The sequence below is a fragment of the Oreochromis aureus genome, linkage group 23 (genome assembly GCF_013358895.1).
Source record: "Oreochromis aureus strain Israel breed Guangdong linkage group 23, ZZ_aureus, whole genome shotgun sequence".
In the NCBI taxonomy this organism is placed as follows: Eukaryota; Metazoa; Chordata; class Actinopteri; order Cichliformes; family Cichlidae; genus Oreochromis; species Oreochromis aureus.
This window is the reverse complement of record NC_052963.1, coordinates 20,340,658-20,367,460: the sequence shown is the minus strand read 5'-3', so window position 1 is coordinate 20,367,460 and position 26,803 is coordinate 20,340,658. Positions and strand designations below refer to the sequence as shown.

The following is a 26,803-nucleotide window of genomic DNA, read 5'->3' as shown; positions in this document are numbered from 1 at the left end:
TGTGTGTGTGTGTGTCTGTGTGCGTGCGCGTGGAGAGACAGAGGGGGAGGAGAGAGGGAGAGGATGATGGGAGGTATGCGAAAAGGACCTGCGTCAGAGTGAGTCATCGGCCGGTTTCACAATGTGTTGATGTGACGCTCATGCAAATGGTCGGCGCAGGGATTCATCTCTATAAACCAAAACAAATAAAAAGAAGATGAAGAAGAAAACAAACACAAGAAGAAGAAGAAGGAGAAGAAGAAGAAAATTCTTTAGAGGTGTCTCGGTGGCACCTGGAGGACGAGCGTTCCTCAGGGCTCAAGTTCTCAAGTAGCTTTCGGAGCTCCGCCCTGCAGCGGGAAGCTAATATGTAATCACACTAAACATTGTTATCACTAAATGTTAGGTTTGTTACTATGACTACAACCTGTTATTGGAGGACTACAAAGAGCTTGCTGCGCCATTAGTCACATACCTTCTTATTCTGCCTTAAGCAATGGCTCAAAATGCTGTTTTTGGCGTGTGCGCGAACATGCCAGACTTTCTTAAGAGGGCTTATTTTTTTAAGTATGCTTCCTTTTAATTACCAGGAGTTTCAGTTTCACTCAGAGGTGACCATATTTGGGCAAGAGGGTGGTTCAGTTTCCTCTGATTAGGACAATGTTTACCATAAACCCATGAGGAAAGCATTTACTGAGGTCACAGATTAAGAGAAAAGCAGTGCTTTTTTATCATCGACTTCTATGCAATCAGACTTACAGAGGAGTGGCCCCCTGCTGGCCATTAGAAAGAATGCAGGTTAAAGGTACTGTTTGTCATTACCCTACTAACCTTTTCACCACCAGGGGCCAGCATTTTGCCATTATTGAGTGCTTCAGATGTGTGCTCCTTTAAACTTTTAATATTTCTTTTCAGCTACTCCACATTTACTCAAGAGGGTCTGCGGTTATAAATAAGGACGTGTTCTTAATGAGTTACTCGTTATGGACCGGCCAAACAGGTCACTGTGCTCCCTCAGCTGAATTCTGATGCACTTTTGGAACTAAAAATATCAAACCAAGTGATACGATTTGGTAATGAAAGTGTTAAAAAGTCAAAATCGACTGCACTGTAGTACCCAAGCTCAAATTAATAATTGGATAAACAGTAGCTTAGTGCAGTGATTCCAAAAGTGTAGGCCAGGACTCCCTGTTAGGTGGTGAAGATTTGGTGGGGCCCATGGGATTTTGGGGTTTTTAAGTGGGCGGCAGGACTCTTGAAAGGCTGGTGACGGATATAAAAGTGGCAGCATTCATCTCTACTATTTTTTGTTGTTCTTGTTCTTTTATGTTTTTATTTAAATGAAAGAACCAAAGTGAGTTGCTCTGGTGCTGACCCCGTGACTCACTGCACCGCCTTGTGGTTCTGAGTGGCATTACATGAAATTGCAGCCTGGCCCTTTTTTAACAAGTTGATATCGCTTCAACGCAACACATGGAAGCTGTTACCTTGAACTAATTTTAGAACCTTTCAAACTATTTTCGAACACTGCAATAAACAATAAGAACCTTTCAAAAATAACAGTTAAAATTTTATTTAATTTTAAAGGTCAGCAGTTTTTCAGGCGCAACAAATAACGGAGACATTCTGATATATTTTGAGTATTATGGCTGACAATAAGCTCAAGTTTTGGGCCAACACCTGTTTTTTTCAAGGGAATTCATCAAGTCTCTGGCAAATGGGCAGACGATCAGTTATAATAATGAAGTCCCATGACCATCCCACAGATGCAGGCATACCTTTCACGAGCAGGTTCAAACCGGATTTGGACGACATTGATCACAGAACTCGCCACACAATAGAGTTCAAAAAAATAAAGTTTAATGTTTATGTGCTGTATAACAAATAAAATATATTAGTGTTTAAAAAACAGGTGCATAACTAGGTGAAGCCTAATCTATCACTTTACAATAAACAGTGAGGAGAAGGGTGATCAGTGAGACGGCAGCTCAGACATGCGACAGTCACGCCAACCAGGCCAGTGTTTGAGCTGATCGGGCTGGGAAAAAAACAAAACAAAACAAAAAATTCCCCAACGATATATATATATATATATATATATATATATTTTTTTTACAAGCCCAAGTCTTTGCTAGTTAAAACAAAACCACCTCATGGAGTTTTTGTGAAAAGAGAATGTCTTTAAATACAAACATGGTGCTCTGTGCACTAAAAGTGAGACAACACAAACATTTCCCACCCTGATGACAGACATACAGTTACTGAGCACAAAAAGATGAATCCATATAAATGCAAATAGACTTATTACTTACATAAATATTGCATTGGCCTGTCGTTACGCCGAGTGAGACTAAAACTATCTGCAGAAGGGGACAGAGTAAGAGTCTGACCAAAAACTGTCTGGACGTCATCATCATCATCATCATCATCATCTCGGACCAAACAGACGTATTTACACAATGTGGCGAACACGTAAAAAACACAGCGAACACTTAATTGTTATGTATCTACCTCTAAACAGCAAAAACACATCTGAAATATGCACCGATGGCCATCACAGGTGGATTAAACACTGTTAAGAGCTAAGGCTAACAACATTATCATCATGTAAAGCATGTTTTTTATATACCAGACACGTTCACGTGGTTGTATTTTTTTTCCTCAGTGACACTTAAAAGATTTCTTTTTCTTTGTTTTTAAATGTTTTTGCTTTACATACATAAACACTGTATTGACACCAAAAATCTACAGCAGAGTTACACTCGACAAAGGAAAAACCCTGGTTTGAGAGATTAGGCTAGCACTATTTGTTATCACGATACTATTTACAGACCCAGGCTGCTGCTCCACGCACAGCAGCGGCAAACAGGAGTTTTCCTTTTTTCCCCCAGCTGCTGTTGAAATTAAAATTAAAAAACAAAACCTGCAAACCTGCAAGATTTTAATTCTGTCTTCAGAAAAATTTCCTTTACCCGTGGGGCTGCTGGGAGCTTGTTGGATCTGTTCTAAAAAACCTCACAGGCATCTTTTTATTCCTGAAATACTCCCTGTTTGCAGATGCGTGGTTTTGGTTCAACAGCAGTGTTTTGCTAAATTACAAAGTGAAATGAACCAATTAGCTCGGCCTCCGGCATGCCAGCCCAGCCATTCTGCCAAGACGGATGACAGAGGTCCCCTGGTGCTACTCCACAACAGCTCTTGTACATCCTCTTTTTAAATTACCTCCCATCCCATAAATATACACAAGACAAGAGCGAGGCAGGGAGGATTAATCCCACCTCGCCTGTTTCCCTATTTGAAGTGAACGATAAAAAAATGAAAAACACAATAAAAAAATAGGAACTGCTACAGGGGCTGTATCTTAACTCAGTCTCCCTACAGTACTTACACCTTTGTTTCAAGTTACAGTATGCAGACACCTACGTTAGGATTGGGAGAGTGACGGAGGCTCAGAAGATGACACAAGCTACACGCAGCTAAAATAAAAAATAAATACATTAAAAAAAAGCTTCTTGTTAATCTCAAAAGTTAAGCTTTGCTTCTAAAGACATCAAAAAAAATCTACCTTTATCACATTTATCTTAAAATGCTACTTTAACATATTTTACAATAAATATTTATATGTTTTCAAGTTTGGTCATTTTTAGACAGAAGGTTTATGGATGTCTTGTTAACTTCTGTTTAGTATTACACTGATTTAGAGACATCCTGTATGTGTGTTGCTTTGAGCTAAATGCTGGTATTAGCAACTAAAGTGGTCACAGTGACATTAAGCCACCATTTTGCTAAAAAGCACTAAATACAAAAGCAGCTGAACGTGATGGGAAGGAACTGACTAAGTGTAATTTATCTCATGAACAACAAAAACGTTTGTCTCAAATTTTGTGCTACTTTATCTCCTTGTTATAGAGCTTTTTTGACTTTATTCAGACTGCAGACAAATCAGATCAGGTAATGACTTTAGCTACAAGTGGTGATGCCTCCATGCCAAAGTACAAACAGATAATTTACTTGGGAGCTCTCCACCAGGTCCTCCATAGCACTTGACTAGTATTAGCACAGATTCTGCTCAAGTATTACACTGTGAGTGACCAGAGTATCCACACGAGGAATCTTACTGGCAACTTTCGCTGCAAATGTCAAGAGATAAAATCTCTTCAGCATGACCTGGGTCTAACCCAGGGCTTCATTCCAGGAGGACGTGCCTAAAACACTTTACCTAGGAGAAGTCCAAGAGCTATCCAGGTCAAATGAATCGGATCAATTGGCTCTTTTCGCTACTCTGAGCTTCCCCCAATTGATTGAGCTCCTTCTGCCCTCACCAGAACATAGGTGAGGGCAGGAACATAGATCTGGCGGCTGAAGAGAAGCGTGGTGTTTCTTCTTTTTTTCTTCTCTTGTTGCTAGTCAGACTTTCTAAAAACTAAACGGCAAATGTCCTAAAACTGAACTAGCTGTATAGATGTGCCCCCTGATTCATCCTCTGGGGAGTATAAATGTCCAAATTTGATGCTAGTCCAGAGATATTGACCAAAGTAGGTAACTGACTGACTCATTGAAATTCCCATTCCTACATATACTGAATGAAATACTCAGACATGACACATAAAATATTTAGCTATTTATCCTGAGTTTTGGCACAGATATCATCGCCTTTAAATATTACTTTTATAAAGCGTCACCAACAATGAGGTGAGATTAGCCCAAAATTAGCTTTTGAAAGTCTACTTAAATCACTCATTTTAAGGCACCTCCAAATGGGGTGTGGTTCTGTTTGGAATAATCACATTTCATGAGTTTTTATTTTCCAAATTCTGAACAGATTTGAACTAGCAGTCTGAACAAGGCCTGAGATTCGTCCTCTGGGGACCATGAATGTCTTTTCCAATTCATTTATACTATAGAAAGTTATCAAAAACGTGTTTGTTAAATATTTTGTAAATAAATGCCAAATCTGATGATGTCCTCTTTCAAATTTGGGAAATATAAAGTGTTATCAAGAAGCTAAACTTAAAGCACCATGGCAAAATTTCCTCTAGAAATTAGCTTTTTTCCCCATCTCTGAATCTACACGTGAGTTAAGATTCAGCCCCAGCATCACAGCCTGCACTCTGGCTGTCCAAAAAAAGCAGGAAAACCAACACCAAGGCAGAGGTAAAGAGGACACAAATGTCTGCAACAGATTACTCTTGAATTACAGGTACATCTAATGTGTACAACTAATCAACAGACAAAGACCAGAGAGCACTGAAGAACTTCTCAAAATGCTCTTTAGGTGCTTTGGCAGATACCTTTGAAAACAAAGAAACAAACATACTAAATCAAAGAAAAATAAATGCTATTCATGAGGCAACATTGGTTGTTAAGGCTCTACTGTGGCTGTGCTTGCTTAGTATCTATTGATGGATAGTAACTGCATACTGTCAAGTGTGAGTAGAATGAAGTGGGGCGGGGTACTAAGGGGGGGTCGAATGGTGAGGCGGGAGGCACTATGTGGAGTCTTCTGGCTCTGACTTGATGGTCTTCTTCTCTGCGTTCGTGGACGCCCGCTGTGACGTTCCATTTTCTGAAGGAAAAAGGAGAATGTCATCAGCAAAGAGCTTTATAATAATAAACAAGGCCTGCAGAGTAGTTATTCTAAAACACATCTGTTGGTGAAAAATGTACCCTTTCATGAGCTTAAATCTTGTCCAAAGTGTCTTTGAGTAAGGCACAGCCTTTTAACTTCCTGCTCATTTGAAAAATCATTACATTTTTTGTATGAATATCATTTCAGGTTAGTCGCCTTTACTAACCTGTTGCTGGTGTTTTGGTCTCATCTGTGTTGCTGTTGTTGCTGTTGTTGTGGTTGTGATGACGCTTCAGTTCATTGGCTAGCTGCTTGCCCAATGGGAGGTCGCCTTCCTGCATGTTCTGACTTACCACCCGCAAGTTGATTGGTCGTTCATCTAGAAAAAATAAAAAATAAAGGCAAAAACTCAGATTTTACATCTTGAATACAGTTAGCTTTGCCAATCTGTTCCTTAAAGAAAACTGAGCTAAAGAACCTTTAAAGTACCTTAAACTGTGTTTTGTAACTGCCCTGTTCACCAGGAATTTCAGCTGTTTTTGGTTTTTAGGAGCCAGAAGTGACAATATTTAGAGACAGTGGATTTTCCAGAGAACCAGAAGACACTATATGTTTAGTTTTTACTCTAATTAGAACAATGATTTCCAAATTGAAATGTTTTATTAAATTAGACATGAAAGTAGCAACTGAGTCGGTAAACTCAGTGTTTGCTGACAGGCTAAATAAACTAAACACTGCCTCACTGCACCATGTTGTGGCACAACTGGTATTAAAGTACAACCCACCCCTAGTTCAACTTCAGTTGATATTTCTTCAGCACAATACATAGATGTTTTGGACATAAGGTGTTTGTTTCTTTACATAATGTTGATAGCTTTAGGTTATTTTGGAAGATTCATTTTGGAACTATTTTTAAATAATTATTTTCCAAAAGTACTTTTAACGTATAGTTTTTTATCGGTTTAAATGTTTTAAAACAAAAACAAAATCTTACATATACTGCATTTTATAAGGAAAACTGACAACTGTGAGCTTTTCCAGGGAAGGGAAGGGAATAAAAACCACTAGTGACATAAAAAATATTCAGTAAGTAACAGCCCAGTACAAAATGAAATTTCACCTACTATCTCTGAGATTAAGCTAAAGTAAATCCACTGGGATAGAAGTCAACATCAGCCCAGATGTTTGATGTAACACCGGCTTTGTTTTACATGTTCAATATTCCCAGTAGCAACAAAATGAGTGTGTTTGTGTGTGTGTTAAGCTGCTGATCCCTCATGTTTGCCTTTTATTCCCTCTGAGAGACAAAAAAGAAACAAAGACGGAGGAGAAAAGGGTGGATGAGGGGAAGCTGTGACAGTATTTTCCGCCACATTCGACTGCTCGTGCCCAATGCAGCTGTTATTTAGTTGTTTATATGCACATTAGCCTCCTGTCTTGGGATCGTTTTGCTGTTGTTTTATCATGTATAAGGTATTAATTTTACACAGAATACAAAGAAATGTGACATTAGAGCCAGATGACTGTTTGTCATTTTTGTAGCTATTTGCTAATAGTGCAGCTTTTAATCACACAATATGTGCTGTACTAAAAGATACGGCCTTTCACATATTTCCTTCTTGCTAAAGTGTCCATATACTTTTTCCAGGGGAGATCTTCAAAACAACAATAAATTCCAAAAACTTTATAAAAAAAGAGCCTTGTGCATTACTAACGTACATCTACATCTATATTATGTTCAAAGCAGCAGGACTGCCAGGACTGCATATACAAGCTGTTTTTTTCTCAATGCAGTCGAGTAAATATATTTCTAATTTCAAAATGCCAAAAAAGGAGATAGAGTTCTGTTGTTGGGCTAAAATTATGGAATTATGCTGAAGTAAATATAAAGGTCCTTTTCTTCCCTTTGGAGAGTAGATGAGCCTTAATAAGAAGAAGGTAGGCCAGGCATCGAAAAGATTGACTTCTGTCTGAGCCTGTTCAACTGGACTTCATATGAAGTGTTTACACTGTCTGTGTAATCTCCGATGACTGCATAAAAAAGGCACTAAATAAACTTAGAGGACAGTGACACTGCAGCTTTTCACTTTCATTTTTAAGGCAGTGTCACACATAGTGTGTAAAATAATACATTTGCTATTACAACTAACATATTCAGGTTTAAATAGTTTATCCAGAGACATTATAAACAGTGGTGTTTGATGTAATCACAGTACATTACAGTAAACTGTAAGCTACCTGACAGGATCATCAAATGTTCATCATCATAAATCTCCATCTCTGCCTGTCTGATCGTCTTCCTCACTTCTCTATGTGTCTTTTCTCTCTCTTTTTGTCATGTTTCTTAAAAGATAAAAGTAAGTCTGACATTTATTTCCTCAGCATGTTGAGGATGTCCACCTCCCGGCCTGTGACGGCTGTACCCCCTGATCATGAGACCCCAAATTAAATAAGCTGTTAAGAAAATGAATGCATGTTTCCTAAAATGTTTCACAATAAAAGCTTTGTTAAGCAACCAAATGTACTTTATACACTATTTGTACAATGCTGAGTTTGTACAAACAGCGTAATGCAGTGACTCTAACAAAGTAATTTACTAAAATTAACTAATCGATTAATATAACATCACTGTTTGATTACCAAATAAATATGCAGTAGACTGAGGTTAATTATAACCTTATAATGAGGTCTGCCATTATAACATGACATGACATACAGACTTCCTAGTTTTGGTCATTTTAGTTCTGCTAGAAAAATAAAGGTATATTTCGCAGACCAGCAGCTGCTCCAAGTGTTGCTTGTAGACTGACTTTGCAAGGATGCCATGTTTCATCTAACCTTCCAGAAAATCGGCAAAATATCTGAAAATATCCAGATGCTTTAGCTCAAACGTTCAGAAACAGCAGTTATTTTCTTTCTTTTTTTCAAATTAGGTGAAACAGACTTGCCTTATTGGCCATACAAGTCTCCTATATATGTGAGTCCTCATCCATTGCTCTTATGGAAATGTAAGGAGCTGGGTGCCATTAAATTATTGTGTAGGAAGATGATGAAATTAAAAGAGCTGCAGTCAAATCTCAAATGATGGAAAGCCAGGATGGACGCTGCATGTACCCCATGATTTAATCTTTAAGCTTCTACAGATAAATCAACTCTTTTATCGAAAGCCAACTTTTTAAAAACTATCTCAGCATCCACGCTGTTTAAAATTTCCAGATTTAACACTCAACATTTCTTATTGTTTTTAATTTTAAAAAATGCAAAAGGAGAGGTGCTTCTACTGAGCAGTTTGTTGTTAAATTTCAGGGTTTTATCCCAGTGGAATAAAACATAAAGGGGCAGTGAAAGAGAGAATAAAAAGGAAACCTGCAGGAGAAGAAATAAATGACAGAAGGGGGGAAGAAGAAGAAGCAGAAAAAAAGAAAGGAGAGCAGTGAAGAAGAGGGGGAGGAGAGAGAGAGAGAAGTAAACAGCGAGAGAGAGATAGAGACGCCCCCCTCCAGGCAACTGGCTGGAGGTAAACAGGCGTGGGCGTGATAATTACAGGTGCATTGTGGGATTTGTGGGAACAGCGATATAATGAGCTGTCGGGAGTGGGTGAGGGAGGAAAAGGATAAAAATGAGATGAGGCCCGGAGGAGAAGTAAGATCCTGAATAATGATGCATCTTTTTTTCCCCTCTCTTCCCCCCCCCAACGTCTCTGTTTGAGAAGTCGGAGTGGGAGCAAATGGAGATGAAGAAAAAATACAAAATAAAAGGTGACAGCTGCCACGGCGGCCGGGTGTGGAAAATCAGCACCTATAGGTGTTGTTTCCATCCACGCATCCTGTGGCATTTATGACATGAAGTATGTCTGATCTGCAAATTACTTGGTGCACTCCAAGAATGTCGGTCTCCTATTCAGCTTAAAGACCAACAAAGAGCAAAGATTTGGCTCAAAAACAAAACCCCAGCTGGGTGTTTTCTCTTGACTGGACACAGGGGGCAGCAGTGAGTCACTAAAACAAAAACACAAAAACAAGAAAAGATGCTAATAATGCTTAGACAAGCCAAAAAAAGGGATATTTTTTTTTCTAGACTCAAGATTTTTGATTTCTGCTCATTAATCACAAAAAACTGACTGGGCGCCAGTTTAGCTCAGTGTGTTGAGCAGACGACCACATGCAATATGGCTGAGTGCGGCCGGCCCGGGTTCAAGGCCAAAAATATATTTAATAAAAAAAACGGACTGATTTATAGGTAGGGCGATATTAGCTAATTACTAATATATGACTAGAAATTTTAAAAATATAAAAAGACGTGACGAGAGAAACCCACTTAAACCATTTTTTGAGTGTTGATTTTGCATAGTTTGTCCACCAGAGGGCCCTGCGCAACTTAGGGTAAGCATGTGCTTGGATCGCAACAAACACAACAGCTGATCCATGCAGAGTTGATAAGAGCATAACTACACTAATATCAGTTTTAAAAATCTGAAAATTAGCCAGGCAATTTTTGTTCAGTTATGTTTCAAAACGAAAATATTAAAATTACCAAGGAAAGACCTGCTGGGTGCTACACAGGGGGCAACATTGAGCCAACTATAACAGTCACGCAAGAATCTAAAAAGACTCGAACAAGCCAAACAAATATGAGGCTTAGGTTTTGCTAAAAACAGATGTTAGTGCCTTTAAATGTTATTAAACTGTTATTATATTATTAAATTATATTTTTTACCTCATTGACAGAAAAAATGCCCAGCATAGTCTCCATTTATTGGAGATTATCATACACTAAACATATAAACTACCAAGGAAGCTACACAGGAAAAAAGACCAGGTCAAATCAAGCGTATTAGGGTTAGATACAGTCCGTTTGCTTCCCTTTGAGCTTCTGACCAACAATGTGGCTCAAGCCTGGAGCTAACACTAGGTGTTTTCTCTTGATTAGACACAGGGGGCACCAGTGAGCCAGCCACGACCAACAAAAGATACTAAAAATACTTGAAAAAGCCTAACAAATATAGAGTTTTTCATTTTCTGGAAGCAGTTCTGGGTGTTTTTATATTAAAGGTTTGTTTTTGGCTGGATCTTCTTTTAGTGGATGCAGCCATAGATTAAAAAATGAACATTTCCAGTGAATGGCAAGGGGTAAAAACAATCAGGTCAAAGTTTAGTTACTCTGAGATATACTCCTTTTGCTTCCAACTGTGATTAAGACCAACAACAACTAGCAAAAGGTGCTGAAAATACTGCAACAAACCAGAGTGGAGATTTATGCTTTTGCGGAAGCAGTCATGGGCAGTTTTGCATAAAAAAAGCTTTTCTTCTGCTAATATGTGACAGAAAAACAGATTTATGGTTTACTGGAAGCAGTTTGGGGCTTTTTTTTAATATTCCTGAGTTTCAATTTGCTTTCAGAGTTGCATTTAACTTCATTATTCAGTCAGGAACCTACAAAGTTAATCACAGTGAGGAAAGATCGTCTTTCGCACATGTCCTGGGAGATTTATTACTAGATAATAATGTGCTTCAAGAGAAATGTTTGGTAAACTTCACATAAACATTTAAATGCCAGAGTCCTTTGACTTTATGATCACACCTTAAGCGTTGGATTGACTGGTTTGGAGTCAAAAGTATTTTCTCTTTGCACAAACCAAAGCAAGGCATCATAAAAATTTGAAAAGACTCCACCTTTTTAAATTCTTTTGTTGTGTAATTTTAGTTGTGTGTTATCTGCTGTACTGACAAGTATGACTTCATACTGAGGAGGTGTGCCTGTTGCGACCAGAAATGTTGTTTTGGTAAGTTCAGGTTTCCACTGATACGCATCAAAGATGGCGGGATTTCATGAGGGCCGTGGGTGGTTTTTATCTTCATCCCTTTTTAAAATGTAGCTTCATTTCCACGTCATATTTGAATTCATTCCTTATGTTTTTGTAATAGTACATACAACAGCGGGGGTGAAACACGCCTCTGTTAACGGCCGCCCTACCTTGGCTGTCTCTGCTGGCGTCGACGGCTGCGTTTCCGTTGGTGTTCTGTGCATTGTTGAGGTACTTTAAGGCAGCGGGGGGGATCCTCCAGTCCAGAGCCTGGAGTCGTTCCTGGACAGCGGCATCCTGCAGGATCTCCATCTGCCTCGCCAGCAGACGCTCCAACTGCATCTGGTGGACACAAAGAAACAGCAGTCAGATATGAACTGTGGGTAAAAACATCTTCTGCAGTCTCTTGATCAGGGGTCTCCAACTCCAGTCCTCGAGAGGTACTGCCCTACTACTGTCCCTACTCCAACACAGCTGAATCAATGGTTGAATTACCTCTTCAGCATGCCATCAAGTTTGGAAAAGGCCTGGTAACAAGCCATTCATGTGATTCAGGTGTGTTGGAACAAGGATGCATCTAAAAGCTGCAGGACAGTAGCTCTCGAGGACTGAAGCTGGAGACCCCTATGCTAGATGTTACAAAACACAAGCTTTTATATAAAGATGTGACTTTCATCTGTGGACTCTCAGTAAGACTGCGATAAATGGGTCTGCTGAGACATTATAAGTAGATAAAAAAGTGGATCCTGAGCTTTACTGGACTTATGGTCTTTAAAAGGTAAAAATAGAAACTAGTATGGTCCAAAGGTGCACGTGAAGACAACCTTGAACGTGAGAACAAACAAATTTAAATCCAGTTCTTGGTTTAAAAATCTTCAAAGAAACTTTTAATCAAGTACCAACCACAATGTGGACTTTGTTCCAATGTTGTAAAATAAACACAAGAGGAATTCAATGCACCTTTAAGAAATAAAGGAAATTATAAATGCAAATTACATGTAACTGTTGGATTAGGATTACAAGTAATCTCTAAAACAAAAAAGAAACAGTGTTAAATCCAATAGATTTGGGCCTCATTCTTAAATTTTAGACCTTTCATAATTAAACATAATTAGCCTTTTTACATTTTAAAATATAATCGAAGTATCAGTTTAAGTCTAAACCTTCACTAAAGTAGGAGTTAATGCATAATGGCAGGAATTTTTCACTATAAATTTGACCTTCAGTTATTGCTAATACCAACTACAGAAATAATGACTCAAGTAAATACAGTGACACTCAGATCGTTGGGGAAAAGGTCATGGTCTCACACACACGGGCATTTCCAGGATTTTCTCCAGGCACAAAACCAGTCGGTGGAGGTGGGGAGGCTCCGTGGGAAATAAAAAACAAACCAGTTAAAACTATTTAGTCGTGGATAAACTTACTGCCTTCATAAACGTGCATCAGGAGACGTCGCTGCCCTCTAACAATATGGCGGCTCGCCTAAAGCATGAGATTTAACGGCGAGCTAACCCAGTGTTTTAGTTTGCTGAGTGGTAGAAGTTAAGAAAACATCTCACACATAAGAAGTCGGGAACGACAGGCAAAATGGACTCATTTATTCTTCTCAACTTAAAAAAGTTTTTTTTGTTGTTGTTGTAAATTAGCTTTCATTGCATATTATTATGTGACTTGACATTTGTTATATTTTGTGAGGAGGACAACACAGCTTTTCCTAAAAAGAGAATCAACACCTCCTACAATCGCTGTAACTTCCACACATGGCTGCTCTGGTATAATTATAGGTGGGCACCAAGGCCACCCCAGCTCCCCCTCTTTAGCTACACCTCTGCATATAATTGCTAAATAAGCTGTGAGAGCACGAAGAAGCATCTGAGGTTAAACCGGTTTTACCTTCATACACAGAATAACTGATACATATGAATAAATCATTTAAAATCCACCGATTTTTGCTGAATTTTATTCTTTTTGAGAAATGCAGTGTCCTAATTTCAAAATTATTAACTTCTAGTTTCTGATATTGTACTTATTTAACATGCAGGTTAAGTAGAAAACAGAGAAAACGCTTTCTGATGTAAAAAAAAAAATACTGTTTATTGAAGGGCAAAGGAGCAGCATGTGAGCTAAAACTAAACATAGCCTAATGTAAATCAATGCAAATGTCTCTCTGCCTCACTGTTGTTGTTTTTTTTGCTTCATTTATAATTGATAATAACTAGAGGATGACTATGAAGCACGATGAAGATTTCTAGATCCTTTTTTAATCCTGTCAGCCACCCTTGTGTGAGGTTTCAGACCTGTAAGGTAAACAGCATGTGAGATATCTCTGAACTACTTTGAGGTTTGACCTAAATCTGAGTGACCTGAGCTCAACCTGACTCAGGGTGAACTTTTGCCCCCTGCATTTGCTACCTGGGTGCATTAAACCAACCCGGGGAAAGAGCTTGAATTTACAAAGCGGGAAAATGACCGCCTTAAATGAGCTTCTTCAGCGAAGTGAAGGCTGACAAACAACAGCGCTGCGTGGTTGCTGTCAGTCGGCACGTCTCTGTCACTTTAAATTACTGCAGGACACGTCCATGCGCGGAGAGACGAGCAGCGGTTCAGAGGGGCCCGCAGCGCGAACGCAGCCGTGAAATCTCTTCTTCTCCTGAATGCCGTTTGTGGAAATCACATCAGCTTGATGGGTGTAACAAACACTGAGTGATCAGCTGGAGTACATATACATTAGGCCACACGTGTTCACACAGGGAGCAGGAGCTGAAATGTTCTGGCTAATGAGTGATCATAAAGCGGTCCTCCTACACTCCGGCTCTAATTATGAACAGCAACAGCAACAGCAGCGCGAAAACCAGTGAAGAGTCTAACTAGGACTGCCTCAAACATCTGGCGACATGGTGAGGAACGACAGACGTTCCAATAAGACAACTCTGGGCGATCAACCTCAAACGACACCCAGATGAGGAAAATAAATACAAAGTGGTGACGTCTGCTCTTAGGAAACAGCCTTTCTGAATGATCACCACTGCAGTAGATTTAGCCACTTTTTATAAACTCTTTAGTCTTAAAAATAACAGCTGCTTCTCTGGAATTGAGACGGCGAGTGTTTGTTTCGGCTACCTGCAGATTTCGTCCAACGGTTTCCTCTCCTTTCGACTTGGCGCACGCCAGCTGCTCCCTCAGCATCTCCTGTCGCATGTGGATGGCCTGCAGCGCCTCCTGGATGTCGAAGAAGTTCTCCTGTTGGTGTGACAGACAAACACGTATACATGTCTTGGGTTTTCATTTTATTGTTTCTTTAAGATTCATTTGAAGGTTCTGGTTGGTTCTCAGAGCCAAGAAGAAATGGAGTTTCTCTCAGTAGTCAAGAAAATATGGTGTTTTAGTATGAAACTACAAATCCCAACCCTGCAACTGACAGCTAACATCTTGCTGAAGTGTCAGTCACCAGCAAATCTTCACACAGGTAGAGTATAATGAGGTCAGTGTATGTGCAGGTAATCCCCATGAGCCAAAGGCTCTTTAAAAGCTGTTCCAAACAGTTTTTTCTACTCATGGGTCTTTATGATGTCAGTAAGAGGGAATTTCCTTGTATGCTCCACCCACCTGCTTTTTAAACCTTCTGTTTGGGAGAGGTAGCCAATCAAAAGAAAGTTGGCTTGAAGGCGGAGGAGCTAAATCAACATGTTTTACGCCATGGGGCTGCACAGAGGCTCAGTATGATATAAAGATGGATTATTTTAAACTGTGGTTCATGCAAAGCAACCCTAGCGGAATATTTTCAAAGCACAAAGCTGTTTTTTTTAACTGACATCCAATGTGTGGCTGATATTTTTTAAATAACATTTAACGGTTAGTTTTATGTTTCACCCTTCACTGAGCACATGAAACTGAATACAGCAGAGCAACAGAGCAGCAGGTCAAAGACAGTTTTCTAAGAATTTTTAGAGGTTAAATTTGCACAAAATACACTGACGCTGTTCAAGGCTTGTTCTGGTATTTAAAAATGATGAAAAATGATTAAAAAAAATGATAATAACTCCAGGCAATATAGAGAACATTTTAAAAGAAAAGAACAATTAAACAATTAAAATAAGAAAACAATATCATTTCTGGAGGCTGATTTTATTAAAATTATTAAAGTTGCTAAGAAGCAGTTTTACTCTGCTATTAATTAGTTTGAACTTATTTTGTTAACATATAAATAATTGCAAATATTTTCTTTCATGTTACGATTTAAAAACTAATTATTAACAAACTAATAAAGCTTATTTATTTAAAAGAAGAACTAGTATTGCTGCTATTTCTTGCTACCTATTTCGGTTATTGCGTTTTATCAAAACTTATACAATACAATTTCCTTTGATTTGTTTATTAACAGACTCGAGGGAGTTTTTCCTCACTGTGGATTTCTGCAGAAATTCCCCCATCTTTAAGAGCTCAGAGTAGTTTTTGTGAGCAGGTGTCGGCTTATCTGCAGCTCAGAGGTCCCAGCTGAGTGTGCGTCCGCCACATGTTTTCGATCAGGGGTCTACATGCTGAGAGGAGCTATTCAAAGACAACTCTCTCAGTCAACAGTGTCAGGAGAGGAGCACTGAGAGTCCTTTGTACTCTATTCAATGGTGATGCTGATTCGCCCTTAACGTTCCTGAAAAAGTCTCGCAGAGGAGCTCCAGCTGCCATCTGGCCACGTCTTTACATTTCACACATTTTAAATACTGGAAATTAGCGAGCAAGACAGTTCCGGTCATCATGTTTTCAAATAAATGGTGAATTTAATGAATAGGAAACATTTCTGTAACATCCATCATCAAGATCAAGTAAGTTAGGGATTATTTTCTCATTTTAAAATGACAGTTTGGTAGAAGACAACCCCTGAGGGCTCCAGAAACTGTCCAAAACCCCAAATATATTCAGGTTGCAATCAGTTAGGACAAAAAAAGTTAAAACCTTTTATTCCAACAAAAAAATGAGCTCTTTCCTGAAGTTCTCATTGCCTCTTCCTGTTAAAGGGTGGTTCTTCCTCCCCACAGTCACCAAGTGCTGCTAATATTGGATTATGTGATAGCTGTGGTTCTTTCTGGTTCTTCTGTAATATTTTAGGGTGTTTATGTTACAGTATGAAGCACCTTTTAAATATTACAATGATGTAAGATAGTGATTTTTGGGTATCAGTAAATTTTATAATCGAACAAGGAAAACTAATAAACACCATGGAGAGTGGGAGAAGCTTTTTTAGCTTGGAGGAACAGTCCAGAGTAAGGACAGTCTCTTGATAGTTTAAAGGAAATAGAGACATCTCAGTAAAGTCCAAAAATATTCGACAAATGTTGAAATCAAGACGCAAATTGACAAAAATCTGACCTTACCTCTGTTTTAATTCTTTTAGGTGACGGCTCGTCTCGGTCTCCACAGCGAGACCTGCAGAGAAAAGTCAAAATGCACACATGTCAGTTCCCTTCCGACCGCTGACATCCAGTTTTTATGCCAAGAATTCACAGAGCTGACAATTTATCTGGGGAAAGCTTTTTAAAAATGAAAGCATCACAAACGCCAAGAAATGTGGACACGTGATTCATGATGGGCTTAGACAGGTGGTCACATGTGTAGTCCAAAATCTGTCGGCTCATTTTAGCTTTAAAACCAAACAACTTAAATCTGAAGTCGGCTTCAGTAAGGAAAGTGGCTCTTACTTGCTGGTGCGGTAGGTGTATTTGTAGGTGACCTCCCTGGAAATCTGCCGGGCGAGTCCGAACAGCTCGTCACGGCGTGTCAACAGAGCCATGTCCCTCATGCAGAGCTGCGCTGCCGCCTCATTCACCGTCAGCTGTGGGACACGCACGTACAGATCAGGTTACACAGGAAGACCCCCAGAGGACAACATTAACCAGACAAATGTGCGTTCACCCACCTCGTGAAGCGTCAGGTGCTTGCCGTCCCTCCTCTTGGAGTCAAAGCGTCCATAGATGGCGCTGTACTTGCGGATCTCCTCTTCCCTTCGCGGATCATCATCGCTCATTTCAAAGATGTGTCCAATCATCTTTCCCAGCTTCTTGTTGTTCTTCAGCTGCTCTTTAACCTCAGCCAGGTCCGCCTTTGGGAGTCCGGGCGCCATTCTGTCCACACACTCCATGACCGACTGCACGGCGGCTGCGTCCAGAGCTTCTAAAGCCTCTCTGGGCGAAGACGGGGAGCCGAGGTCTGACGGAGACAGGCTGTGCTCGCTATCGTTGCTGTGGCCCGACCAGAACCTCACCTCGCTGCTGCCCTGCAGGGGTGATCCGGCCGACACTTTGTCTCTCGCCACATCCAGCTTCCCCGGGTCAGAGCAGGCGGCGGCGATGGCTTTGGGCATCTTGACGCTGGCGGTGCTTGCGCGGTCCTGAGCGCTGAGCAGCGTGGGCGAGCCTTCGGGCAGTTTGTACACGGGGATGCTGCACACGGGCAGTGAGGTGAGGGGCTGGTTAAAGATGGCGGGGTTGGTGACCCAGTCTCGCAGTGCCTTCTGCAGGCGGCGCACGTGCAGCGGCTTGCTGGCCATGCCGACGAGGGCCATGATCTCCAAGAACTCCTCCTCGCCGGCCTCGCAGAGCTGCTGCACGTCATCACCGCCCTGCTGGATGAAGGCCTCGTAGTAGTAGAGCAGGTTTGCCCGCTGCAGGATCCTGTAGAGCTGCAGCTCACCCAGGGTTCTCGGCAACACCGCCGCCATACCTAAGAGAGGGCAAACAGAAGGCCAAAGGTCACTCAGACGCTAAGCTAAGCTAACAAACAGACACACTTGAGATTTTGATGTGAAAAAAAAAAATACCATGAACCTATTAATATAGTGGAAAGCTGTATGGAGGGCCAAAAGTGCCAAATTTACCCCCCCCCCCAAAGTTGAAGGTGCTACATAAATATTGCAAAAATAATAACGATAGAGGCATTGATCCAAATAATAATAAATAAATATCAGCAATTAAATATGTTATTTGTGATGATTTTTATACTGTATTATTTACATATTATTACTAATTGGTTCAGTAGTATGGAGAACTGACACTGTCAAAATTAAAAAGAAATAAATAAAAAGAAATAAAAAACAATAGAAAAACAAATATTGAAAAATAATATATAAACAGAGGCATAATACAAATTAATATTTTCTTTCTTTTTTGTTTCTGGTGAAATTTAGTTATAAAATTGCCTCCATTTAGATTATACTCTGTAAAATGTGTGGGTATAATAAGCTAAAGCTACACCCTACAATTTTACAGTCAATAATTTTTGTTTTTTCTGCTTTATTTGTTTGTTTAGTTTTAAAAGCATTCTCCGATTGTTGTTGAAAACTGTAAATATTCACTGAAATACAAACCCCCCATTTATTTTTACTTTTGGCAATTTTAGACTTCCGTACAAGGAAACAATCTTCCTTAAATTTAAATCCATAAGCTAACAATAACAGATTGTGGTACTTCTTTAAGATCGAATTGTTGAAACGCTTCAGATGTAGAAATGTCAAATCAGTCACGTTCTGACTGAAATCCTCCTGCTGAGTGCCAAATGGTGAGAAACACCAATTTGCCCTTTAAGAAGAAAACAGAAAGGGGAAAAAACGAAGCGCTCACATGACACTAACTCAGTGCTTTGTTAAGATCATCAGCAGTCAATCTCAACAAAGAAGTAACATGTGAGTTTCTCTCAATGAGCAGACACTAAAACTGAAAAGAGAGCATGAGGGCTTTTGACCCTGGAGACAAAAAACAGAAGTCAAGTTTGTCACTTGAATCTTCACAGCTGAAGAATGTGAAGATGAAAAAAAGAAAAGTTGTAAAAATAAATATGCAGTTTTTACTGTCTTCACTGAAGGCTCCATTGCTCATCTGAATTAGCTGCTGTGAGCCGACATGGAGACACATTTCTAAGAACAATGCACAGGAATTATATTTGGACTGCACTTTTTATCCTTGGCATGTGCAGGGTTCCTGTTTATCAGGAGTCCACAGGTGCGTGGATAGGTGAAATCTGCCTCCACTTTTCCGCCAGAAACCACAAACAGTTTTTGCTTTGCCCTGCTTTAACTAACCTACGTCGATCCAAGTGTCTCAAATAAAGAAGTAAAAGTTAAAACCAAAGAAAAGGGCAGAAATTAAGTGAAATAATAATTATGAACAACAGTAATCCAGTAAAACTACTAAAACCTACAACTGAAACTTACTTACTAAACATCCAAAACACAATCAAAAACAAGGTAAAATCATAATTAACAGCAGATGCAGGTGCGTAGGCAGCTCATTAAGTGTTTTTTTTCTTCCAAATATCGTCGAGCTTCTGTGCCATATTTTGCTTGAATGAACATTATTATTGGTTTTAGTTGATAGCACTGCATCAACCCAATCCTGGATTCTCTCTATTCGATCCCTGTGTGGTTTACAATTAAAATTCTGGGAGAAATTTTGGCTGTTTTCAGCCTCCGATCCTCAGGTGAGTCCTTCTCCTGCTCCAAAGTGGAGACTTGAATCTACAGACCCATGCACGAGCAGATAACTCTTGTATGTAGCATTCATACAATACATGTAGATAGATAGAAATTTTTACTGGAAGACATCTAAGATTTAACTCCAGTGCGTGGAGGAAATTTGAACTTGATCAAATGAGCGTAGAGAAAACGCGGTGCACATGTTGGTGATCATACCTGGATATGGTCTAACAGTATCTTCTAGCATACTACTAAATCAGACACATCACAGGTAGGTTGCTACAACCTGCCCATCCAGCATACAATATCTGCACTGGGAAGGTACAAGAAATATGTACGTTGCAACAAACTATTTACTGCATTGCATTATTTATTGCAATAAATAATGCAACAATTACAATCCTGTCATGCCCTTTGCTTTCTTGTGTATACACATATATACACACCAAGGTGCTTTGTTTTCTCCGTCTGAAAGCTATAAATCACACGGATATAGCTTTAAAAACTGGGAAAACAGGAATTGTGCACATAACTGTGTAAGTGTTAAAACACATTTTTACAGGGCTGTTTAAGTGACGTTGTTATTTTACTGTCTGTTTAGTGTTTTTTTTATTTTACTGTTATTTTAATCTTTTATTGTTATTTATTACTGACATTTTAGGTTCTTGTTTTTTTAGTTTTTTATTAAAAAAACCAACTTTTTCTTAACTTTAGTTGTTTTTTGTTGCACCCTTCTATTCTAATTTGCCCTCTGAGCTCGCCTGCCAAAGCACTTTGCAAACTCTGTTCTCAAACTTGTTATTACAGTAATAAAACTTACAAAAAATTTGGTATTTTTAAATTGCTGTTTTAGCTCTAAATGTGGGTCTACAAACATCTGTGGATCCCTGTGAATAAACGTCTTCTGCGGGCCCACTCGCCATCCTTTGACGGTGACCTTGCTTGGCCTTTAATTTTAAAGAAATGATCGAATCTTGTCATTTGCCATCTCAAACTCAGAGAAAGCAGGAGAGAAGCTCAGAAACTGCCTTGTTTTTCAACTCTCCCTGTGTGCATGTGAGGCCCTGCGGAGGCCTACAGCTAACAGAGGAGTGGCAGTCAGCGAGCCTGGGTTACTGGGAGGACCACATGCCTCTCTCCACCCCTGCAGGATGTGTAGGTGGTGGGCTCGCCTCGCCCAGAATAGGCTCTGAGAGCTTCAGCCCAGGGAGCCAGGCAGGCAGGCGTCGAGTGAGCAGGGAGAAAGACAAAAGCTGCCTAAGACAAAAAACTGAAACCATCCTCTTTAAAATACATGGATTTATTCAGTCTACACAGATATCAGAGATCACTGGGACTCAAGGTGACCTCCAGAAGAGCTCCTCTAACTCAGTTTCCTTCTATAAAAACGAGTTTTAGGCAAACAACCCAATAAATGAAAAAAAAAAATTAATTCAAAAAAACAAAACAGAATCAGCCAACTTTTTAAACTTGTTCTCCACGTCCTTACCTTAAACTCACAAATTCTGCTTAGGATAACAACTTTTGAAGCATCTACACAAATGACCAACTGAATAATAACAGTGTCCCTCAGCAAACCTGTAAACATGTCTAGACTAGACTTTTTTTTCTTGCTTCTTCCAGCTACAAACAGGTCAATGTGCTTTCTGGTTGTAGAAATCTCTCCATTTAACCAAAAAATAAAAATAGACTTTCCTGGAGTTACAGTTGGGAAAGGAGGAACGATTACGGGCGGTAATAACAGGTAATTAAAGTTCACAGGTCTGCATCACATTCACTATAAAACTTTTAAAAAATGTGGATATAACGTGCGATGTGAAACTCGAGAAAGGCTTGTCGAGCACAACTTCTCAGTGCGCTCGCTTTCCATTTATGTCACCTCAAGGGTTTACGTTAGCCTTTCCTTACAACTACGGTGGCTTTAACAGAAAGTAATGACGCGGCAAAAAAAAATCACTGTGTCAAAGCAAGAGTAAAATTTCACACGAAAACGTGACTGTTTCCAGTCTTTCAATGACAAAAGGTTTGTTTATTTAAGCTCAATGTGAATAAAATGTGACAAAAACTGAAACTAAATGAAGCTCGAGTTCACAAAGAACTCTTGAGCTTCTGTTTTAGCGCTTACACAAGCTTCTTATCTTATGAAAACAGCAAAAATGACTGATCTTAAGGATTTGGTTCATTTATGATTCAAAACATCCTGATTTGGCAGCTCGCACACAACATTTGATTTAATTCTTGGAATAAAGATGTTTCTTTCTTTCTTTAAATGTTATTATTTAGTACTCTGAGAAAAGGTGCAATAAAAACCTGAGATTTTTAGAATAATTTGGCTCATTCAGCTCTGAACCTGCAGACGCTTCAGAGCTTTTGCTCGTCTGCGTGTGAATCTGTAGGCGAGGGATTTTTGCTTCTGGAAGTTTTCTGGTTTCCGCCTGTAGTCTGACTTCTATTAAAACAGGATTTGGCTGCAAACAGGTGAACAGTCTGTGTGCACAAACTCAGTCTCAAAATCATCCTACTATCAGGTTATTATTAGCTTCTTTAAAAAGCCTTTATAGATTGGGGATCCTAGCCCGGATCTTGAATAAAAACCCTGAAAAAACTGCCCGTTGCTCCCACAAACAAGTTGGCAGACTGTCCGATGGCGCTACTTTAAAAAAAAACAAAAGAGTTTGGTTTTACACATTACTTTCCATTTTTATCTTGTAAAATCTACTAGGTCACCCAGGTGACCCATCTAGGGTTAGTGTTCAGTGAGCCAATATTTGCCTTTCTGGAAAATAGAAAGTCCTCTCAAAGAGACTTTAACTGAAAGGTAACAACATCCAATTTCTTTTCCCAAAACAAAACCCAACCATAATCGTAGACTCATCTCTGAAGTTATTCATTCCCAGTTCCTTCTTTTATGTCTTCTTTGGAAATGTGCCATCAGCTAACTAGGCTAAAGACTAGCTTACATCCTGCTCCTGAACACAAAGCCGAAAACCAGCCCGAAGAGCACCTTAGTGATTCTATGATAGAAGGAGGTACAAGCAGAAAAGGGCGGCTACGATGCTGCGTGACGTACTTTTGAAAATAAAGCTCTGGCTGCTTGGTTTGGGAGTTCGTCTAGGGAAAACGGCATGTTCGACGGCTTTTTTTCTATCTGCCTCTCATGCATTTAACTGAGGAACTTACCATAACTGTTTGATTAGTAACTGTAATGTGATTACAGTTGTGTAGCACTGCCCACTTGGCCTAAAGCAAAGCTTTCTGAGGAGCAAATTCTCACCATGTGACTGTGACCAACCAATCAGGCATTAGGCCAGAAGAAACACTGTAGCAACATCCCGCTGTCCGCATGTTATTTGTTGATACATGTACCAGTTTTTTAATGTGTTTTTAGTAAATGTCGGCCTCTCTGTTCTGCTCAAGACTTTTTCAAATTGATTAATCTGAAACCATGCAGCAACTGATTAATGATGAACCTCCAGTTGCAAATGGATAATCTCAGACGTGCTCTAGGCTATGAACTGGGAATTTAACAATTTAACCCTTGTCCTACATCTATCTGTGCTTATATTAGCCTAACCATACCTCTGTAGCCATCCACCAGGTAGAACATCATGTTGACTTACCCCTGAAAACATTGCTGGTATTTAGCTTTCTATGTTTGTTTGCATGCATGGACGTTAAACTTTACTGTATGCCCACTAAAAACAGCCACACTGCTCATTTAACTCTAAGTGCTTCAATGTTTGTCAATTTCAATTCAAGTTAAGTCAATTTTAGAGCCAAGTCTTACCAACAGTTGTAAGCTAAAGACCCTACAATAACAGAGAGAAACTCCAAGAATCAGACAACCCCCTATGAGTAAGCACTTGGCGACAGTGGGGAGGAAAAACTCCCTTTTAACAGGAAGAGACCTCTAGGATTCCTCCTGAAGGAGCGTTTTTACCCAGAAATGGCTAGCAACATCAGATTTATTAGGGGCTGTCTCGAGTTTTGAGGGCTTGGGGCATTGTTCCCATGGGTTCCCCCCTTTTTTGCATTTAAAATAATTTACTTCACAAGTATATAGGCTGAGCTGCTCTCATGTGGTGAGGTCACTTTGTTGAGTAAAGGTCTCCCTGTGTTTGGCTAACCTATTTCATGGGCTCACTTACTTCTGAAAATAGCCTCTATTTGCACGTCTACGTATTTCTGATATGATCGTTATGTTTTTGGGGCAGAATGAACCCACATTTTGAGCCTTTAGAATTGACCCCATTAACCCCCACATACACATGCTTATTTCTAAATGTTGGTTTAGGAAATGGAATATTTGAGGATAAACTCATTATTGTTATCATTTTTCAGGTCTACTGCTATTAAGCATGTTGCGCACCCCACATAACTAACATATAAATTAAGTTTCATTTTCTGATGAACACGAACGCCTCTCCTAGCATTTTAGTATTCATGATAAAACCACTCATCCTCCTTCAGATGCTCAGGAGGCACTCGCCAGCCGAAGACGGGCATTTACCACATCTTAGCCCCGCAGATGCTTCATTATTAGACTGATAGGTTGGAAAAAGTGGCAAAACATAAATAAAATTGACTGTGAAAAGGCCCAACCCTGCTAGATCATCATATACTTTGGTGTTTTATTTATCTGTTCCTTGGCATTAAGCTGCTGTGACTTAAATGCAGCAAAAGCTGGAAAAGTTGAACAGTATAGGATGATTTCTTTGGGGTTTTCTCGGTGATGTAAGATAGTAAAATGAATACCAAGCATGCCTCCTTTCAGAAAAAGAGAATAACCACCAGATGAACTAACAATGAAAGGATTAGAGGAGTTTTCTTGTTCAATAAGTGTATTCAGCAGCAGCAGGTAATCTGGGTAATCTGTCCATCTACACTGCGGTGTGCCTACAAATAGAAATCCTGAATTCATTCACTCCACTTCAGTTCCACTTGTTGTCAGTTCTTCCAACCATCTGCAGAAACACTCCCAGCCATCTTACTCTAGTTTTATCACAGCAGGCGTATATGTGTGTGAGCGTCTGTGTGTGCGAGGATGATGAATGCTGTGAGCGTGTGTGAATGGCAGAATCTTAAGTGAAGTCCTGCTCCACAAAAGCGAGTTTTGCCAGTTGGAGCTTTTCACCTGGAGAAACGAGGCGTGCGCTGGCACAATGGCACACACACAAAACACACATACACGCATTCATGATGAGTGGATTTCCAGGTGAAGTGCCACGCAGAAGCAGCAGCAGCAGCAGTCCTCCCTCAGTAAGCTGAGAAATCCTTTGATTTCACTGTGATTCAGGAGGAAATTCCCAGAACTACTGTTTGATATCATCACCCGAGCGGCCTGGAAACCATCAGCTCATCTGCCAGACTGTCTGGGATGTTACTCCAACCCTTTGTGAAAAAAAGCCACTCAAACCCGGCATTCGCTCCAGTGATGAAGCAGCTAAAAACGGCACAAAATGACGCACAATACATCGGAGATCCTCTCGCTCTTTCCTCAAATATTCCTGTAGCAACTTGTCCGTGACGAGTTCACAACGACACTCTCCGCAAACCAACCCACCCTGCATAGGATGCTAGAAATTTGGATATAAATGTATATTTAGAGGCATTCCCATCCCCTTTTTAAAAAATAAATAAACGGTTTCTAATGGAATGGCGCTTTGGTTTGTGTTTACCTCCCGCTCATGTGGATATTATTATCCCTACAGTGTTATAACACAGACACATAGTTTTGCTACAGCGCGTAAAAATGACTTTAGAGCTGTTTTTACGACCCACATAGAATTTTTAACCCGACTTTAAAGCACATTCAGTCATGTTTGCAAGCATTTCCAAGAAAATGAAAAATAAAAAACATAAAATGTGTCTTTGCAAAACATTTCCAATCACCATTATTATTATTAGCAGCAGCAGGTTACATGCACGGTCAAATCGTCTTTAATTGAGCCTACCTGGTGAGTTTTTGCCCCCCTCTGGTCCGCCCTGGTCCGGTTCCTCTTCTTCCCTTTCTCCTTCTCCTTCTTCTTTTTCACACTACCCCTCCTGAGTGTCAATTTGCGCACAAAGAAACCCGCAAAGGAGAGGTCCCGCAGCAGCAGCGAAGTGCGTAAAATTCAAAAGAGAGGAAAAAAAAAAATCTAAATTCAAAAGACGAATAAAGACAAGAATTATCTCCAAGGCGCACACAGACAAAAAGAAGCGCGCCTGCTTGTGTTTGCGTGCTCAGACCGAGCCACACTCCTCTCCTCTCTGTTTCTGGAAACTTTTCTCTCTCGACTGCCGTTAAGAGAAAGGAGGGGAAAAAACCGCAGAATATGAGTAAAAAAGCCGCTGACCTTCGTGCGTCTTTCGGTGCGTCTTCTTCCTCCTCCAAAGTGTGTGTGAGTGTGTGTGAGTGTGTGTGTATGTGCGAGGATGATGAATGCGTGTGTGTGTGTGTGTGAGTGTATGTGAGTGAGTGTTTGAGTCCTCTCCCAGCGTCTCTCCACTCCCCCTTCCGCACCGTCAAGTCGGACGCTGTAGCGCGATCCCGCGCTTCCGCCTGCGTTTACGCAAAAAAATTAAAGCACAAGGTACTGGGTGAAGGTGCGGGCGCACTTCTGAATGGAGGAAAAGTGGGCGGGAAAAGAAAAGAAAGAAAGAACACGTTTAAATAAGAGCTGCAAAAATGTTGGATGTTTTATGGTTTATGGATCTGTGAGGCACACACGATGACAGGAGAAGCTGTGGTGAGCCCTAAAACAGAAAGTAGAAGAAGACGCAATAATGTGTTCTCTTCAGACAGTTTTTGACAAAAGCGTCTAAACCAGGGGTGTCAAATATAAGGCCCAAGGACCAGAATCAGTAGTAGTGATTAAGTAAGTAATTAAGAAAGAGATAATTAACAGAAAATTCAGTTTTTGGTGATTTTTACTGTTCAGTTTTTTACACTTGTTAGAGAAAAAAGAACATTTTCTGTGAAGTAACGGAAACTTTCTCCGTTATA

At 40.0% G+C, this 26,803-nt stretch overlaps 1 protein-coding gene across 1 annotated transcript; it reads right to left on the bottom strand.

Annotated features, from left to right (window-relative positions):
• Positions 1 to 1,817: 1,817 nt before the first annotated feature.
• On the bottom strand, positions 1,818 to 26,283 carry LOC116317068 (NGFI-A-binding protein 1). The gene is made up of 8 exons (XM_031735734.2): positions 25,770 to 26,283; positions 17,266 to 18,068; positions 17,048 to 17,181; positions 16,724 to 16,775; positions 14,475 to 14,594; positions 11,522 to 11,693; positions 5,775 to 5,927; positions 1,818 to 5,545 (listed from the first exon to the last, which is right to left on the bottom strand). Exons 2-8 carry the CDS (start codon positions 18,064 to 18,066, stop codon positions 5,469 to 5,471), a joined length of 1,509 nt encoding a protein of 502 aa, XP_031591594.1. The 5' UTR covers positions 18,067 to 18,068; positions 25,770 to 26,283; the 3' UTR covers positions 1,818 to 5,468.
• Between the last annotated feature and the right edge of the window lie 520 nt (positions 26,284 to 26,803).

Excerpts from the sequence above, each read along its gene's own strand:
- LOC116317068 (XM_031735734.2), bottom strand. The coding sequence starts at position 18,066 with ATGGCGGCGGTGTTGCCGAGAACCCTGGGTGAGCTGCAGCTCTACAGG. Across the intron at positions 17,182-17,265 it reads AGCACCTGACGCTTCACGAG|CTGACGGTGAATGAGGCGGC; the intron begins GTGGGTGAACGC and ends CGTGTCCCACAG. Across the intron at positions 5,546-5,774 it reads GACCAAAACACCAGCAACAG|AAAATGGAACGTCACAGCGG; the intron begins GTTAGTAAAGGC and ends TTTTTCCTTCAG.